Raw genomic sequence first — 19,511 nt, 5'->3', positions numbered from 1 at the left:
GAAAGAAACGCCACTGGAAAATTCCACCACTGGATTCACTGATACTTGGTATAAATAAAAGATGGTGTAATTTATGAGAGCAAAACTATTACAAAACAGACCAGGTAGAAATTATCTTTCATTAACCAGGCAGCAGCAGATCCAAATCTATGCCCTTAGATCATTATGATTAGTGACATGACAGTGAAGAGGTGAAGAAGTGTATTTTCTCTGAGACACAGCAAAAACAAGGGCCTGGAATAATAGCACAAAAAGCTGTTCAAATACTTACTATAGCCCCGACAAACGGCATTCTTCTCAGCAGTTTAAAGAACTGCTTTTTAATTCGGGATGTTAAGCCTGGAAGAGAAAAGCCAGAAGTTAACCTAATACGACTCAAGAAACTAAAAACTGACTCGGAGCACAATACTTCCACCCCAACCCATGAGAGGCTTGGCATTTCTGACCCAGGATAAAGTAACAGTCACAAAAGGGACGTGGAGAGACAGAGCAGTGTATTAGAAAGCAGACAGGCCAGGCTGCAGGAACTGAAGGAACTGCTTTGCACATCGGCATCTATCAGAATCAGTGATTTGACTCATTTTCCTGCTCGGTTCCTCAGGCTGCCGAATGAAGTCATACAAACTAAAAAGGCTGAAATCCTTCCAAACGAGGCATAAGGAAGGCCAGCACCTGCCTGAGTGGCAATGTGCACCCAGACGTGGAATTTTACGAGGAGAGGGAGTTTGGATTTGCTAAAGACAAGGTCTCCAGCAAAAAGGTAAGAGCTTGTTGAATTTTTTGTCTGCATCTTGAAACCAAGAGAGGACAACATGAAAATGTCTGGCAACCTGAACCAGGCTCCCAGGCCACAGGGATGGAGGGGAGGACACTGTGTCACCTCCGTCACACCACACACTGCCTCTATCCGAGATCCCACTGATGGCAAACACCAGAAAACTCCCGGGGTAACTTTAAAGGCAGGAATGCAAGCAGGACAACAGCGGCTTTACAGCCACCAAGTCCTCCAGGGGTTTCAGCCAAGCACCAGTCACAAGACACTCACCAGGAAACAGCTAAACAAGCTTTAAAAATAAAATCAACCATTTTAGGACTTCCCAATCTTGTCTTACAGCATAAGCCTGGCCCTTTATAAAATGGGGGGGGATATATGCTTCAGATACATTTTGAAAAGCTGCAGGAAGTGCAGTCTGGCACATTCTGTAGCAAATATTCGTTAGCGCTCTGAAAATAACTTTTCTGCTGCACATTTCTGTGTGCAAACTGTTTAATTACAAACATCCACATCGAGGGGGAAAAAATAAATTGCTGAAATATTCAGGCAGCCTAATTAGACTTCCTAATAATTAGTCAATGTTTTAAAAATACTGTGCAACAGTACAAACATCAGCCAAGAACCTGTACTGGGCACAAGTTCCCACTGTTCACTTACGCTTGCCTTTCAAAAGAAGCAGAGGCACAGACACTAATTAAAAACTCTGCTGTTTTTAACAAAAATAAGCATAACCCTGAGGCCTGGGGGACCTGCAAAGCACCTCTGTTCTCCTCCAAGGGCAAGGCAGTTATCCCTGACCTCCACGAAGAGCCAGAATACACTGCAGGTTCATCAAAAAGAGGTCCCACTGAAGAGCTGCTGCTATCAGAAATCACTCAAAGCAGGAACAGGCTCAAAAAAAAAAGAAGCAGCACAAGCCCACAATTATCTTGGACCTCCTGAGGATGAAACACGTTCCCAGCACCAAGCTAAAAGCGCGTTTTCTCCCCCAGGAAGGGAAGCAAAAAAGAGCAAAAGCAACCCAGACACTTTGTTAGTGACTGAGCTCCCAGGACCCCAGCTCTCGGATCGATTTCCCCAGGTTTTGAGCAAGAGAGGGTTGTGATGAGTAAACAGCCCGGCCAGAAGCAGAAAGGGAGACGGATGGAAGGAAGGGAGGGAGATGCAGGCACGTTCCAGGCTGGCCTGCCACACCCTCTGCAGGAATGGGGATGTTTCACCACTTACCCAGGCCCTGACCCTAATTCGAAATAGGGTTTTGTCAATCCTGGGTTACAGAAGAAGGCGTTTTAACAGAAGTTTGGTCTCATTCTGCCCCTTTCCCCCTACAACATGAGAACTACTGTCCCCTCTCCCTTCCCACAAACACAGGACTCGTTTTAAGTACTTACTCTCGGGCTGGAAGAGGAAGCTGTGCAGCCACACGGCTAGAAGTGTGGAAGAGCACGTCAGCCCAACTATCTGCCAGGGCTCCAGTCCATCGCAGCAGGCGTTCACCAAGCCCGTTGCTGTCTCCCAGTACACCTGCAGGATTTCCTTGTAGCTGGAAATGGCATCCTACACCAAGGGAAACGAGATGGGCATTAAGACAAGCTCAAACACACACAAGCAGGGCATCAAAAGTGCTTGAATGACAGAACTCCCTTCCACTGGGAGTCTCTTATGGTGTTTTTCAGTACACAGACCCCTCTTGCTTTCCCTAACCCCTGTGAAAGGCACAGGTAGGGCACAGTTGTCACTCATTTCCAGTTAAAAACCACTGACAGAAACACATCCTGAGAGACTTCAGAGAGAAGAGCCGCTGGCAGACGAGCAGGATGCTCAAGCCTCACGGTCCCAGGACGCACCAGCAGATCTTACCATGGCCCAAGAAAACCACACTGCATTAACCACAATCTTCCTATTCCCAAGGAATCATCTGCTCAGGTGGCACAGGAAGATGGAGCTACCACCACTGCTCACCAGGTACCACCAAACAGGGCTATTTAAGTACCTAGAGCTGGATTTTTTTAAGCGGTGAGCACTCAGCAACTCCTCAGGGCTGAGATCTAATTACTGCATTCCTCCCAGAGCCAAGCACTGCTGGAAGAAAAGAACACCAGCAAACTGTGATGCAACCCTAATTACAATATTAAACCAGCAATTACTGCCAGGACAGAGCCCAAGCACCTAATCAATAGCTTCCAAGCACGCCACCTTCGAGCCTAGGAGAACAGGGTGGGGACCACAGGATGCACACGAGCAGGAAAAGGTCATTTCCCCAAAACAGGGGGGTCTCCAAAACAATTTTCTGGGGTAAAAAAGCATTCTAGGAATGAGAACGATACAGATAGCCACACCTCATTGGGTGCTACAACCAGATAAAAGTATTTTGGAATCTTTTTCAGCCCCCAAAGCACTCTGCCCAAGCCTCCTCCCAAACCGAATGTTCCCCAGTTTTGCTGGAGGGCCGTCCAGCATTACAAAAAAAGAAATACAACCTTGATAACCTTGATGGTTTTGGAGTGGCTTACAAAGATGGACAAACCACTAAGGTAAAAGCTGTTACATCTTCCTTCTCAGCACCCCGCACAGATCCCTCTTCTGGGGCAAGTTAGCACCAGAAGCAGCATTTAGGGGTTTTTTTTGGGTCACCCTTAGGGTTGGCACATCACTTCCAACACCACGGGAGAGGCTATGAGCAGCTTAAAAAAGCCAAGTGCTTCCAAACAGCCACAGGAAAAAGGCAGGATGCCTCACAAAGAGGCACTAACGAGCAATCACTGCTTTGGAAAAGCAGTAAAATACATGTGAGAGGACTGGAAAAAAAAAAAAAAAAAAAAAAAAAAAAAAACACTAAAGCAACCCAAATGTAAGGCTAAAACAAAAGATCTGTAGAACAAGAGTGCCAGCCCATCGCAGGGGAGTATCATCACCCACAGCCCAGCACAGGGTGGAGGAGAGGGGCTGAACAGGGCAAAGCCACAGGGAGGAGCAGCCCGGAGAAGCCCAATTAGCACCCATTTGCTGAGCAAAGGGCAGTTTAAGCACACACCAGCCACTTCTGCCCGAAAAAAAGGCAATTAGGCCAGGCCTAGTTCCCGCCCAGCCCTCCAATTCCAGCACCACCAGCTGATTTAACGGGTGCATTTAGGGGAAGGTCTGCCTTTTCTGCTAACACCAGAGGGACTTGTCAAGTTCCAGCGAGGCTGCTCAGCTTTTTGGGAGCAATCCCTGCAGAGGAGTGCTCAGCCAGCAGTGACAAACGCAGGCGGCTCGGCTCCAAACTCGCTGCAGACATCCCCGTGCTTCGCTTGGGATCACCTGAAAGCTGGGACGCTCCAGGATGCAGCTGCACAACCCTGTTTCCTCATCACTGCCATCAGGAAAAAAAAAAAAAGCACGCACACCAGCGCTGCTATGCGGTAACCCAGTGATGCTACCAAGTTTTGAACAAACAAGAGATCTGTGATGTTAATGCTCACCCCAAGAGTTTCTCCCTCTTGGGATCCCTGCATAAAGAACAGTTGGAGAGGGCAAAGCTTTCTCTATGCCTCACTTTCTCCTTCGATCATTTCCATACTTACGAGAGTTTAAAGGGCGAGATCGATCGAGTCAGGAGGATACTGAAAAGAGATTAAGACAGCAGTGCAAAGTGGCACGGGACACTGGTTAGATATACCACGGGATTTCTCAGCACTCAGCGTTTTCACAGTGCTCGTTTGCCTCCACTGAGATATGAGGCCTCTCTTCTCCAGATTGCTAACTTAATTCCAAAGGTATCACTCAAACGTGCCCTGGTTTTATTACCCCCAACACCGTGTGATGGCAGCCTCGCTGCTGCAGCTCCACGCTGCTTCCTTATTCCCCAGGGAGGAGGCAGGGGTAATAAATGCCTCTGTTTAGCCCAGCTGTTTTAATTCTTCCCTCTCCGGCTCTGGAAGGGCCGCTCACACCTGAGTTAAAAGCCAGGTTTGGCACCAAGTCTGCAGTCTGGACTCCTGGTGAGACATCACAGCTCCAACACCAACCTGCTGGGGGTACGGCACCGATTGGAGAGCCAGCAGCTGTGCCAAGCAAGCCCAGGTTCAGCACAGCAGCTGACCACAGGATCTTTTGGGCTGGAAAAGACCAAAATCATCAAGTCAGCCCTCGAGCTGAGTCCCATCACTCAGCCACATCCCTTACTGCCACGGCGATGACTCCCCGGCCTCACACACGTCCCCTCCCCAAGGACACAGGCATTTCGCAGTTATTTCCCAGCTGAGCTCAGCCAGAAGAAATGCTGGCCACGTGCAACGAGCAGAGACGCAGTTTCAGCTCTGTGGGATTAGAAAAACCCTTCGCCCCTGCCATTACCACCTCCCCAGCTGGGCTACAGACACAGAGCTGGCCTGATTTTAAGCCAATACACAGGGCAGGATTTCACATAAAATAATAATCTACTTATTTGGGAAGATATCAAAACAAAAGAAAGGTTTCCCTTCCCAATACTGGAGTTGGTTTTATTTCCTTAAAAGACCCTTCCCCCCACAAAAGCTTCACCAGACAGGGTTATTCTAGAAGTTTAAAAGCCCTACTTATGAGCACACTGAAAAATAAAGGGGAAAAACTTCCACTGCAGGATTTATTTCTAATTCTCAGAGCATTAAGACAGACCCAGGTATTAGATAAAATACTAATTGCTGTCATTAGGACTTGCAGCATTCATTTGTCCTGGTATTAATGCACTCAACAACCCAAGCAGTTTACATGTTGAATTTTTAGCTCTACAGATTAGGAATATATCCTTAGGACTTTACTTCTAAAAGCCATTAGCCAGCTGAGCTGTTCCAGGGATATAGCACTTACACGACTACAAAAGAGGACAAATTAACTGCAGTAATGCTCTTCTGTCCCAGATGATAGAAGAGAAAGAGGGGGAGAAATTGCCAGAGCTAATACGAGCCGATTTTGTAGTTTTGCCAGAACAGCAGTTCCTCGGCTGAAAGTTAAAGGACTCAAATAAGCCTTAAAAAGACAGAAAGGCAATATACTGGAGAGCCTCATGCTTCTGTTAAAAATGCCTCCCCTTTCTGACACTGTAAAGTGGAAGCACTGTAAAGTTTACCTGTGGGAAGAGTGGGAAAAAGGTCTTAGCAGCAGCATCTTCCTTCCCCCAGGACAGTGCTTAAAGTGGGAGAGAGCAGAAAGGCGCTTTCAGAGGCCGGTTTATTTTAAGTAATCGCATGAATCTTGGGCTGAAAACTGCACGAGGAGGAACTGCTCTGACCAAACCACATCCTCAGCTTTTGGAGTCCGCACCCTCCGCAGCTAGCTGTAAATCAGCCAGTAACAGTATGAACAGCACAGAGCTTGTTACCCTGCCTAAATAACCCACCTGAGCAGGCGCCTGGCACCTCCAGCCACCTTCTGGCCTCGCTGCCAAACGCTGAGCGAGGAGAGCGGTGGCTGGAGGTCAGCGGTGCCTCCTGCGGCCAAGGAAGACCAGCACGGCCTCCCCGCACGCTCCAGCCACGTTCCCAGCCCAGGAAAGCTGCCACCAGCTTCCCGTGCCTGAAATCTAACATTTGGGTTTGCCATTTGTCTTCCCTCGCTGGGACGAAGGTGACGAGCGAGGCAGCGTGCCGCGCACCTCAGCACCTTGTAAATTAAGAGGCACAAAGACCACTCACAGCAACGCGGGCAGAACACACGGCTTGCTGCCACAAGGACGGCTCGCTGAGGTCCCAACCCAAAATATGCTGCAGGAGGAGGGCCAACTTGCTTATTTACCACGCACCTAAGGAGGAGGAAGACTTCAATTAGTTGTGCCTGAGCTAGCACCTCGCTGCCGGTGCAAACCGCAAAAGGGCACGTCAGACCTGCACGACCGCAGAACCGGCCGGGCCATGGCCATCATCAGCCTCGCAGCCAGCTTCTGACAAGGAAAAGGGTGGTTGAGCAACGCCACCCCGTCCGAGGCTGCGAGTCCCTGCACGCGCAGCGGTTTGTTAAAGGCTTGAGCAACAACCGTGCTCCTGTGTCCCTCCCTGCCACCCCCAGCCCCGCGAGGGTGACAAACAGCTTTACGTAAGCAGCAGGCACGCGGCGTTTGCTAGCCAGCTCCTCGGCACAGCCCGAGCTTCTCGGCATGCTGCCCCCCGCGGAAGACGTGGGGACACGTGGGGACAGCAGACAGGGCCTCTCAGAAATCAGGAGCCGTGAACCTGCAGCCACACGGGCTGAACTCTGAAAGAGAGACACATTCAGGTCATGCGTATCTTACTGCAGCTCTCTGAGCACCAGCTTCTCCTGGGTCACATTTTCCACTGCTGCCCTACTGAAAGCCTTTTTTTCCCATCTAGTTAGTCATCTCCCCCCCCCCCATACACTGTGTATGGGAGAGGAATGTCCACATACTACCCCACCAGCCCTGAGTTCACTGGGAGTGGCTAGAGACTGGCTAATTATAGCTTCATCAGAAAAACAAACAAGGCAGAAGTAAGACCAGCAGCACCCCTGGGCTCCTCTGCAGAGGGGAAACATAAAACTCTCAAAACAAGACGGAAAAATGCTGATTCGATGCTCAAAAAAAAAAAAAAAAAAAAGCGTAGTTTTACAAGAGCTCAAGGGACTTTCCAAATGAGGTGCGATTCAGATTTCACATGGGGGCGAGGGAAACGAGGGAAAAAAAAAAACAACACAAAGAGCAGTTGTTGTGAAAAGCCTACCAGATGCTCCCCTACAACGCCAAGAAGAAACTAAACAGTGCTTGAGAAACAGCCTTCCGCTATGGAGCAACAGCAGTTAACCCCAACCACTCACAAGATGTCACCTCTTGTCCACTCCCTACAACAAATGGATGTGCAAAAGCAAAGCCTGCACGTCTCGAGGCATGCCCCAGACAGCACAGATCTCAGGTGGGACTGGGTTCACCCGATATAAACCCATCACAGCTCTCCCTGGGGGTCGCTGGCTCGGCGGAGGGGCGTTTTCTGCGAGGAAGCATCCTCCCAGCCTCCACAGCAACGAGGACGAAGGAAGGGCTCAGTCCTCCCTGGGCTGGGGCTCATCTGGACACATTTGTTCATTCCTCCGCCTGGCACCCTCTCAGCTGCTGATCACGCAGTCCTTTCTGCCTGCCTTCTGGGGAACAAAACGGGTATTTATGTGAAACATCGGGCGAGTAGCTCGGTGCCACGCAGAGGTACGCGAAGCGCTGGAAGACACAGTCCCGGCGGGGCTGCCTGAAAGCAGCCGAGGGCACAGCAATTGTTCTGGGAGTGGGCAGAGGAGAACAAAGGCAGCACCGAGCCTGGCACCGCTCCCCGGAGGGGTTATGCAAGCAAAACCACCGCTATCAGCGCAAACCGAGCGCCGCTGTCACGCTCGGAGGGTCCTTCCCTTCACCACGGCGCTGGATCCTCACCGATCAGACCCCGTGCTCCTCACCTGCCCTTCCTGGTTCATGGCACCACGAGTATCGCAGCCAGCCCTGCTGCTACACCGCCGAGGAGCCGGGCCTCGGGTTCATCCCGTGGTCTACAGGCAGCACTAAAACATGCCTCAAAGCCCCTAGCACACCTAGGCCCTCGCCGTTTAGCCACGACGTGGAGATTTCCGACACCGATGAGGGAATCTTGTCAGCCTCCTGGAAGCGGTGAATGAGAACAGTTCAGGTCAAAAGCACAATGCTGCAAAAAACGGGGCACCAGCAGGTCAGGCCTCCCGAAATAACCCTCACCATGGGGCAGGCTCTGCAGCGGGCGAGCACTTTGGAACCACTTTTTGGGGTTTTTACGGCCAGAACGGTGCGGTTGGCAGCAGGGGCAAGCGATATTCACAAACCCGTATCCACGGAGATTTTCAGCCCTACCGAAATCCTTTGGCCCCGAGGGTCGCGGCGAGGTTTTTAAGGCAATCAGAGCCAAAGTGCCCCGCACCCCGGCGGCCCCTCCAGCGCCGACCCCCGGCTGCTGTCCCCGGGTAGCCGAGGCTCCCCTCGGCCCCCGGAGCAGCGCTGCCCGGCCCCGGCCCCAGCCCCCGGCCCCCGGCTCTCACCATCGCCGCCGCCGCCTCCTCCTCCTCGGCCGCCGCCGCCGCCGCTCCGGGGCCCGGTGCCCGGCCCCGCTCGGCTCCGCCCCGGCCTCCCGCACCACAGCGCCCGCTGCGGGCCACGCCGGGTGTAGGGCGGCCAGGAGGAGCCCTAAAAGTGCGGGGCCACGCCGAAAAAGGGCCCTATAACCGTATAATGCCCCGCGGAGCGGCCCCAGCCCCTCACGCCTCAGAGCTGGGCCGGAGCCGGCAGCTCCTCGATGCCCCCCACACGTTACACATCGCCCTCTCCCTTCACGTTTCCTAACTCAAAGCACTTCAGGTTTCCAAAAATCTCGTTAAAACCTCGTTAGTCAACACCACAGCGCAGCCCCGCTGCAAAATGTGCCCATCCAGCAGCTCGCGTGGGTTCCTGTGTGGCATTCGTAACATTGGCATTTGACCTCCCGGGCCTGTGTTTCTGCAGGGTTTTGAGAACAGCGCTCAGGGCATTCCCGGCTAGCGCAAATATTTAACTCTGCTGTGTTAAAGCCATTTCATCAGCTGTCACCGTGCCATCCAAGCTGTCTCTTCACAGGCGATGGCATCTCACATCAGACAGACAGCGCTTTTATCTCAAGCAAACTGCCCTCGTGGGATTGTTTTTGAGGAGTATTTGTAGCTATCAGATGTTCTTTTTAGCAGGAGGGAACAAACAGATCTGTTATTAAACCGCTATCAGATTCACAAAGTAGGGCTTCATCGCGTGCACTTGGCAAGGAAGTCTGAGGCAACTCCAGACATGCTGTGCTTGCTGAATCAAAGAGCACTGAGGCCCTCAAACTTTCACAAAGTGTTGATATTTGGAAAAAAATATTGTTTAGAAAAGGCCTAAATAGCACTTAGGGTACAGGAAGAACTCGTTTCTTAAAACTTCAAAAGCCTCCGGAGGATGCATCAGCACAAATCTTGCTCGGCTTCACACGTTTTCACACAATGCTAGGAAGCAGAGGGCTCGGGTTGTTCAGGTTAGCTAAACACAGGTAGAAAGGAATAGGACGGCTTGCCATAAACCCAGGGCTGGGCAGGAAGGGACAGCAGGGGGGGGAAGAGACCTTTCAGCAAGGGGACAACAGTGGCACGGGAACAAATGCACGGAGAGGGCTTGCTGCTGCTGGAGAGCTGAGGCTCCGCAGCGGCCTTTCTGCGAGAAAAGCAGGGACAAAAAGGCCTGATTTGTAGGTTCATTTCCCAGATCAACCCAGCAGGACATTCACCATTTACAAGCAGGTTCGTGCTGCCTGCCTAAGCACATCACCACCGCATTAAGAAACACAAATCGATAGCTAAATCAGCAAAGCTCCAAGCACTGATCTCAGGCACAAGGCACAGTAAGCCTGTGCTCTTCGCAAGCAGCACTGCTCGCCAGCAGGCAGGAATTACAGCCTGTGCTCCAGCCAGCCGTGGCCTGCAGAAGATGGAAATGAGAAACACATTGGCTTGCTAGAACAGACCACGACATACACGCTGCGTCTCGCCCCAGCCTCATTTCCTCCCCATACATTCCCTGCTGATGGACTGAAGACCGCAGTATGCGATGTTGGGAAGTCGCTTGCAGCACCGAGCCGCTGTCAAGTCAGCAGATCTGGACCTCCAAGGGCTCCTCCGCCGGCCAAACCCTTTGTGCCTCCAGGGCAGGAATCCCGAGCACGAGACCGCATCCTCAGCCCCAGCAGCTGGCACAGCCCAGGGACCCAGCCCTGCCAGAAAGGGTCACTCACAGAGCCCTCAGTAACTCGCACAGGGCAGATACTGACTGCGAGCAATTCATCAGCTAAGCAGGGTATCTCATAAAAACGTGGTGACATAGTTAATTAGATCATTTTAAGGAAATAACCTAACTATTTAGAAACGGAAAGTAGGAGCAGCAAAACCGCATTTCCTCTTTTAGTCTGTACAAGGCCCACATTTCCATCAAGGCAACCATGGCGTTAATGCAGCCCAAATCTCGCTTCTGCCATCATTTGGCACGTTTTGTTAGCATGGTTGTGCGAGAGCAGAGGGTTAGAAATCATCAGGAAGGGCCCTTGCAATGAAAGCATAAGCAAGGGTTTACATAGAAACCATTATATCTGGTTTAACCTGGAATTTTTCAGTTGATTTGTTTCACTTATAAGTAAAGGGATCAAGAATGGGAGCTATATTCTACACCAGCAAAGCTCCTTTCCCATAATCTTAATTTATGCAACTTTATATTGTGCACATATGGGCTCAGTTCCTCAAAATGCCATAAAATATTCCTATTTGGCAGACAGCATAGGTTCTCATCTTATAGAAAATTGCCCCAAAATTGGTGGAATTAAAAGAAATGCAATTCCTCTTCTTGTTTCCAAGTTGCTCGGGACACAGAAGCAACTCAAAGTGCTGAAACGCGAGCCCTTGGAAATAAACATTTACATTAGGCCTTTTGTGTACGCACTGAGAAACACAAAACCCTGGCTTTATATAAACTCCACAGAAGTTCAAGAAAGCGGTGGGATATATTTTCAACATTTTTCCCCTAGAAAATTTAGGAAATGACTGCACTTTGTGATTACAGCTCAAGATTAGGAAATGGCAAGCCACCCAAAGAGCAGCAGCTCTGTAGGAAATAAAAAATAAAATAAAATAAAATAAAAATAAATAAAAAAGCTGATAGTTTCACCACCACCCCCTTCTCCTGTCCAGTTTTATATCTCTACATGTTGTTCCCAAAATGATTTTTTTTTCCTGCTGCTGAGTTGCAGATTGCAGCGACCAACATTTCCCAGCCAGCCTGGGTGTTCCTTGCAAGCATTTACCCCAGTGCTCCCCCATGGGGTTTTTGGTGCTGCCTATAGCCATCATGCCTTCGGTTTCCATTCCAGGGGGTGGTCCTGCTGGAAGGATCCTGCCCCAATTCACATCCACAGAGGTGTTTGAGTGTCTCTCAGGAGGTGACACCTCGCTGCAGGGCTCCAGGCTTGTCCCAGTGCCACCACCGTGCCGTCCTCTGCTGAGGATGCTCTGGGTGCAGGAAGCTGAACAAGTCCCCACCCAGAGCAGGGGATTTTTTGGTCACTTTCACATCCGCCTTGTTCCTGTCACCCGTTTAAGGCAGCAATGGGGAACAAAGCACCAATGCCTTTGTTCTGCCACCAGCAGCAGCAGCAGCGCTGCAACCTGGTGGCAAGCTGGCTCATGCTGCCTCGGGGACACACGCGGGCTGTGATGCAGAAAAGATCTTAATTACATAGCACAAGATAACATGCCAAGGTGCATCAGGAGAGATACTCGTGCTTTCTGCTGGCTTTAGGCGTTAGCACTCGCAGAAGCTATGACAGTGAGCAAGTGAAACACTGTCACCAGCCTGAGCACCAGGATCCAGCCCTGGTTGGAGCAATGCCACGAATTACCACGTCCTGGCTTCGGCCAGCTGTCCACCCTGCATATTGTCAAACTAGAAAACAGATACTTTGAGGTGATGCTAACAAGCGATGCGTCTTGGAAGCTGCAAAATAAACCTGAAAAATAAACCAGACCTGCCGCCCCTTAAGGGGTTCCTACAGCCTAATAAGCCACAACCCCATCACCAGCACAAATCCTGACCGGCTCCTGGCTGAAAAACCACCCTCAAAAACTACACAGAGCAGTTCCCCTGCCTCCCCTTACCCCCAGCAGCCTCCAGGCAGGAGCACCTAACACCGAGCATTTCATTTTTGCCAGATTTCCAGTGCAGCACAAAAGGATTACGAGGTCTATCACCTTATACCACAGTGCTCCCATTCAAGTCCCAATTTTATTCATTTGTGAATGCTTTTGCACCTCTTATCACATGCTGAGGTGTATTAGCCCAGGGTTAGGATTCAGTCCCCATCTCACGCACTTGAGATTTATCACCTCGAGTGGGATTTACACCACGGTTTTAGGAAGATGCAAGACTTCATTTGCACACAGCAGACAAAAAAAAAAAAAAAAACCACAGCCCTTCCATGATACAGACTGGAAGACCTGCAGAAGGATGGTGTCTCTCCCTCTTCTGACCATAGAGGGAGCTGATTCTCCAGCATTAGCCTTCCCAAAAAGCAGCACACGAGCTCCCAGCCCCAACATACAGCCCAGAAATTATTTTGGCCCCTTTCCCCAGCACAACACCCAGACCTCACATGCGGAGGAAGAAGGCAATTTAGATTAAATAATTAAGGGCTCTGGATGCTGTTTCCCCCTAAACTACCTGTAGATCACAGAGGGGGGGAAAAAAAAAAAAAAAAAAAAAAAAAAAAACAACACAGAAACGCTTTCTTAGATATGATTGATTGCTCTTGCTGAAGTTCAACACAGGAAAAGAAATCAGAGAGGAAAACCCTCCACCGTTTGGCTGGCGAGTCATCATGCACTATAGCTCCCGCATTTAAATGAATGATAAATTGCTTTTAAGAAGTGACTTAAGTCAGTGAGCATGTTATTAATCTTGCACTGGAGAACAGTCTTCCTATCCTCCTGTTCCGTAAATCACCCAAAGTGTTTAGAGGTTTGTCTGACAAGCTCCGAAGCCGTATCTTCCTTGTCAATCTTATCAACCACTTGTTTAATTGTAAAAATGTAAATAAAATGCAGCACGAGCTGGCCCAATGCCTCATGACTCGCACATTGCCTCCGAAGGGAGAGGAACAGGAGGTTCCCCAGCTGCACTCGAGGCTTTTCAAGGATCAGAACAACACCAATGAATGAGCCGTGTCTGGCCCCAGAGCACAGCAGCAGCTTGGTGAGAACAAGATGCACATGCCAGGAAAGCATCCGTGATTTCCTTGTGCCTGAGCAGCATCAGGTCAGGTATTAACTGAAGAGCAAGACCCCCTGGGGCAAAAAATAAACTGGAACAATGTCACATGTGGCTTTGTTCACCATCCTTGGGATCACCCAGGACTTTGTTCATCATCATCTAGTGCTACACCAGACAGAGATGCTTTTGGTGGCAGCAGGGATTATGAGCGCTAAGGGATGTAATTCAGTGATGGGACTCGGCAAGTCATGTTGATGGCTGGCCTTGATGTTCTTGAAGGTCCTTTCCAACCTAGAGGATTATATGAAAGACAATCCCAGCACTGGCTTCTCTGGTGTTAATGGAGTGTGCTCAGCCGGCTCAGGTTGCACTGGTAAATAAAACATCTCACTTCAACATCAGGACGCTCAGCCAAGTAAGTGGATACCCAACACAAAGGGTAAGCTGCTAATTACATCCCAGCGTGCAAAGACATTGCTGATGATACCGCACACACACTGAAAAATTAATGGCCAGCTAGGACTTGAATGTGCACCACCACAAGGCTTTTCAAGTCCTCTGGCAACTCCTACCTCTGCAAGCCCAACATCAGCATCTCATCATCACGTCTTGGGACCTGAGGCTGTGAAATTGCTCTCAGCATCGGTGGGAAAGCACCCATAGAGGAGGAACTCTTACTGGAGAGCAATCTGCTCCCCCAGCATTAGCTGGGGTAAGAAGTCACTTCCAACTTTGGGAGCTGGAAAGGTGCACAATGGTCTAAAGATCTAAAACATGTTGGTTTTTTTTTGTATCTTCCAAAAAAAAATCCCCAACAGAAGAACATGTCAGCTAAGGATGTGTTGGCTACCTACAGCCTCCACCCACACACCGCAGAGCAGACCATTTTCCAAAGCAGTTCAAGCACCTCAGCTTCACCGAAGGCAAGTAACACCAAAAGGCCCTTTAGGAAAGCTGATTTAACACACAGCATTTATGAACAGCTTTGGGTTACGCTTCTCCCATCCTGGTGCATTCTTTGACCCTCGCAGAAAGGCATTAAAGCAGCGTGGCAGAGATCTTGTTAAACAGCCACTTGCTAAATCAAAAACCCAAATCAATAGCATAGGCATAGCCTGACTTTAAAAACTACTTACAAACTAAATTAAAGAGCAGCCGCGTTGCCAATTGACAAGATTAGAAAGGTTTCCCTAGCAGTTGTTGAGCTTACAAACTAATGAACCATGCAGACAGAAGGCAGAGCATGGTGGGGGGAGGCATTTGCACTGTTGGTTTTTGAACAAATCTGGTCACGTCTCAAGGGTTTGCAGAAAATGTTATCTTATTTTTAATAAAAGGAAAAGTTTTCTGGATATTTCTCTTTTCACCAAGTGCTTCACGCTAGCCCAGGGAAGCTCGCAGCAGTGCCAAAGTCCAACAGCAGAGCAGTGGAAGGGGATTAAAATAACAGCAAGGTTGTTTGCTTGGGCAAAGGGAGCAGGGTGGGCTCCTCCAAACCAGACCTTCACCCACAGCTCCCAGGGGGGTGAAGGAAAAGCAAATACCTCAACAGGGAACCAGGCCCCATGGCTCACCTGCTTCCCAAAGTTTTATAGGGGAATGACAGAAACAAACGTGGGTCTGGAAGGTGAGAGAAGGAAACAGGGTTGTAGCCAAGCTATCTTCAAATTCCTCTCCCTAAGGAAGGATGCACAACTTTCCATGTCAACTGTGGCCAGGGTTAGAAGTAATAAGGTAAAACTGCAGCAAGACGAGGCATGCAGAAAGTGTTTATAGCAGTCAGAGCAGTAAAGCACAGGGATAAATTCACCACAGGAACCAAAAATCCCCCCCAGCAGAGGGTCTTTGCAAAGGGGGTCATCCCAAGCAGCACTGCTAAAGCAGGGGAGATGGGCTGGGTGACCCCAGCCTTATTCCCTGCCTCTCCACAAAACACCATTGTGCTTTAGGCAGCAAAGCCTTGATTTCTGCTTATCAGACCCAAAATAGAAAGGCACAGCCTGGGCTCAGGGGGCCTCAGCTCCTAGCAGCTCTGCATGCCCAGGCTGTCCCCCCGACCCCATCCACTGAGCCCCCCGACAAGGAGCCGTGGTGGGCAATGCAGAATGAGCCCTGGCATTATTCCCCAGCCCCTTTTGGGTGGGGGGTGAAGGAACAAGGGGACAGAAAGGGAGGGAGGCAGGCGTTGCTGCTGCCCTGAGCAATGCAGCCTAGCAACCCTAACACAATAAGGCATGGATTTGCAAATTTGGGGATTTGGGGAGCCTCTCAGCAAGGGGAAACTCGCTCTTCTGTGCCTCTTAGGAGAGGCATCACTGCCACTGGCTGCTTTCCTCACCCAGATAGCTCATTCAGGGCTTTCCCTGCAAAACAATTGCCTAAAAATAGGCTGGGAAGGGAGAACCCCATTTATCAGGCTCAGCTTAGGTGAACCGTCTCAAAAAGGGCTGCTTCAAGGCCAGAGCTGTACGAAAATAGCTCCAAACCTCTCAGAGCCCAGCTTTTACTGTCGCTGCCCAAGCGTTTTCACCTGTCTGATTACTGTGTGCTTTTTAGACGGGCCACGCTGGCACCACTCAGAGACTCGCTCGCAGAACAAGCTGCGTTTGCAGGAGTTGCAGCTTCTCCCGAGCCATTTGTCCCACAGAAATACCACACCTGCAGAGTTCTGCTCCTTGTATTCGATTATATTCGTATGGAGAAGCCCAGGGGCAGGGGCAAACCCCACGCTGCCCAGCACAAAGCCATCTCCCCCAGAAAGCCCCAGGGTACGTCCCACCTACCTCAGAGACCTGCGGTGAGGAGATGGATGCTTTGGGAACAACCACGGCTTCTCGAGGGACCCCTTGCCCCAAAAACCACAAACCAAGTCTGTTCCCATCCAGGAGCAGCAGAGATGGGGCGGAAAGGGACACAAAGCTACTTCATGGACCAAGAAACCCAGCCCAGATGGGGACTGGGCTTAAATATTCTCCAGGGGGCCATGGGGGTGGTGGAGGCCCCAGGTGAGGCTGCTCGGGGCTGTTAAGGCCCAGCAGTGCCCTCAGGGACACCTGGCCCCGGGAATGAGTGCAAAAGCTCCCTTTTGTGGTAAATCGTGTCTTTTAGCAGGGCAAGAGTCTGCCTGGGCTTACAAGAACTGGAAAAGTGAACTGGAAAAGTGCTTGGGAAGCCTTGAAATCCACAAAGACAAGCAGCAAAGAGTGGCACCCTCTGGGTTTTGTCAGCCCCATGGTGAGAGCTGGCGGTGGCCCCAGCTCTCCGGGACATCCTGACCAGGTGGAGCTGCAGCACCGTCCCTATTTTCATCCCTATTTTCATCCCTATTTTGCTCTGCAGGAGTCCAGGAGGGGATGGGGGAACTACAGGCAGCAATGACCTGCTGCAATAACCACCAGGCTCCCCGTTTTCCAGAGACCCACTCAAGTGACAGCAGATACCGAGGGGACACGTTCGGCCACAGCCAGCTGCACAGAAAGCTGCGAGCACGAGTCTTCTTCTCTAGGGTTTTCCCCTGCATTTCCCTTTTCTGCCTCTCAGCACCTCCAGCTTGCCTCTTGGCATCCCTCCCGCATCAGGCGCCGCTTGCTCCCAGTGACGCCGCCACGGCCCATAAAGAGGAGGCAGCAGGCATCATCGTGCGAGCTCGGAGGTGCACCACGGGGCCACCAGACCCCCTGGAGGAGAAGCTGTCACCCCAGCAGGCTCAGCCACCGCTCCTTCTCCTTTCCACCTTTACCAGGAAAATCCACGTCCAAGGTAGGGGTGCGCAGGACGGAGGAGTGGGGAGCTTTGCTGGGGTGGTGAGGGTGTGATTTGGGAAGGGAATGGCATCTGCACTGATTTTTCTGGAGGGAGGTTTGGCACAGCGAATCCGCGGAGCATCAAGGGTGATAATTGCATGTCCATCCTATTCCTCTGCTTGTTTCACCCCCCAGATCCCACCCGATGCATTGCAATGCTCCCAGCTGAACGCCTCTCCTGGTGAAAGCCATCCTCAATCTCTCTTCTCATTTAAAAAAATAAAACAAAAAATACAGAGGTGGCAGCTTAACTCCTCCAGACCGCGCTCTGTCCAAGCTGGATGGAGCTGCAGAAGCAGAGATGTTCCAGGAATGAAGGAAAGCACCGGGATTGATGCCAACCCCTTCCCCTGATGGCTCTTCCCCTCTCCCTGCAGGCTTAGCACCGAGCCCTCTCTCGTCCCGCTCCTGGATGGAGGTCCAGCTCCTAACCACCACCCTGGGGGGGCCAGGACAGTGGACACCCATCGGGGACCCCCCCAACAAGGCGATCCCCTGGCTGGCTGCGGGTCGGTGTGCTCCCATGGGACAGCATGCAAAGGTGGGTGGTGAAAAACCTCCCTGCTTGGGGTTTTGGGGGACTTGTAAATGCCACCAATTACCTGGGAACTCCTCACGCATCCTCAGTTTTTCCATTTTCTGTTTTTTTTTGTTTTGTTTTCGGATTTTTTTATCCCAGTTCTGGGCTTTGGGGTGGTTGGGACTCCCCTGGGGGTAAAATGAAGCTTACCAGAGCACCTCACTCAGGGTGCAGCAGGAGCGCTCCTGCTCCCACACCTCCAGCTTCCCCACCCCAAACCTGCCCACACATCCCCTCGTCCTGCACGAACTCGCCGTCTCTGCCTCCCAGCAAGGAAAACGCAGGGACCTGAGCCAAACCGGGAACTGGTTTGACACAGCCACCTCCCACTCCCTGACCTGCTCTCACAAACCTCTGGTCCGTGGCAGAAAGGATGAGTGACCCGGAATGGGATTCAAAGCCCCTGCAGGCTGCTACCTGGGGAGTTTTCCTTCACCCTCCCGTCTGCCCCTGGGTGATGGGACACTGGAAGCAGAGCTGGAAACTCCCCAGCTAGCCAGGATCTGTCCTGGCAACCCCCTGAGGCACAGCGGGACTTCCCCAGCAGCACTCTGGCTCTGCTCTGAGTCCTTGGGTTAGGAGGATTTGAGTCTCACAACTTCCCCTACACGTTTCTGGTGAAAATCTGCACCAGAAAAAATACCCCACTTCCTTGGGGAGGTGCTCCTGGAGAGCCTGGTGTGTCCAGAGCCACGCCAGCACCCTGGGCAGGATGAGGCTTGCAGCTTTGATGCTGCCGTACCCATCACCTGGTTTCATCCTGCCTCCGGGCATGCTGCCCACCCTTGCCAAAGTCCACCCCGATGTCACACCTTGGCAGACGAGGTGCCTGCGTGCCCCTCTGCCCTGCCACTTGTCCCCTGTGCAGCTCAGGGCACGATGACCCGGTTGTCCTGACCGCCTGTGCCCCGTTTTGCTGCCAACAGGTCGTGGAGCTGCTGCGCCAGGACCTGCAGCACCGGGACCTGCAGGCGGGCTCCCTGGTGGTGAGCACCCCGAGGCTGGCCGGAGGGGTGAGGACGACCTGGAGCACAAGTGCTGGAGACCAGGGCAGGGGGCTTGGTATCCTGTTTCTGTCCATGATGCTGCCAGCAGATAATTTCCAAGAGAATTGAGAGTGAGAGCAAATCACAGAATCACAGAATTTCTAGGTTGGAAACAACATTTCATTTAAAATAAACCGGTCAAAATTTTGGGTGTTGAATTTCACCTGGTGTACAGCAACCTCTCGCTTCAAGGAGACCATAAGTGCTCAGTGCTTCACGAGCTGGTTGTTTTCCTACTTATTTTCGCCCCATCATTTGGCACAGCCCTCTCGGCTCTAAGTTTCAGGCTGACCTCCAGCTGCCGTGGCAAGCAGGCAGGTATCCATGAGCACAGTGATTTAACTCCTTAGGAGAGGATTTGCACTGGGAGGTTGTACCCAGAAATGGGAGGTTACGTTCCTCCTGGGGGGGTACACGAGGGGCTGGAGGAGCACCCAACATTTCAGCAGCACTGGGTTTAGGTCCATAGATTTGCAAAGTTTCCTAAGGCATCTTTCCAAGAGCGTGATGT

General features: G+C 51.2%; 1 protein-coding gene and 1 long non-coding RNA gene across 12 annotated transcripts in view; one reads left to right on the top strand and one right to left on the bottom strand.

The window, feature by feature from the left end:
- The window catches only part of SGPL1 (sphingosine-1-phosphate lyase 1), a 28,250-nt gene extending 19,276 nt beyond the window's left edge, over nt 1–8,974 (bottom strand). Inside the window, exons 1-8 of one of the 11 annotated variants that reach the window (XM_072040329.1) lie at nt 8,481–8,619; nt 7,468–8,387; nt 6,827–6,985; nt 6,619–6,674; nt 6,430–6,536; nt 4,709–4,875; nt 2,167–2,332; nt 272–339 (exon numbers count right to left, since the gene is read on the bottom strand). In XM_072040329.1, the coding sequence (XP_071896430.1) occupies nt 272–339; nt 2,167–2,332; nt 4,709–4,875; nt 6,430–6,536; nt 6,619–6,674; nt 6,827–6,889 (627 nt within the window). In that variant the 5' untranslated portion in view covers nt 6,890–6,985; nt 7,468–8,387; nt 8,481–8,619. Of the gene's footprint in view, nt 1–271; nt 340–2,166; nt 2,333–2,635; nt 3,309–4,708; nt 4,876–5,864; nt 5,924–6,429; nt 6,537–6,618; nt 6,675–6,826; nt 6,986–7,467; nt 8,431–8,480; nt 8,620–8,797 lie in introns of those variants that run through there. The other 10 variants (XM_038181711.2, XM_072040330.1, XM_072040331.1 and 7 more) reach the window with 10 other exon arrangements.
- Nucleotides 8,975–17,119: 8,145 nt separating this feature from the next.
- Nucleotides 17,120–19,148, top strand: LOC106019759 (uncharacterized). Its single transcript, XR_011810422.1, has 3 exons — nt 17,120–17,330; nt 17,752–17,915; nt 18,881–19,148. It is a non-coding gene; the product is annotated as an uncharacterized lncRNA (long non-coding RNA).
- The last annotated feature ends 363 nt before the right edge of the window (nt 19,149–19,511 follow it).

Source organism: Anas platyrhynchos, chromosome 6, assembly GCF_047663525.1.
Source record: "Anas platyrhynchos isolate ZD024472 breed Pekin duck chromosome 6, IASCAAS_PekinDuck_T2T, whole genome shotgun sequence".
Classification (NCBI taxonomy): domain Eukaryota; kingdom Metazoa; phylum Chordata; class Aves; order Anseriformes; family Anatidae; genus Anas; species Anas platyrhynchos.
Note: the sequence above shows the minus strand (reverse complement) of the source record. Positions and strands in the feature narration are given on the sequence as shown.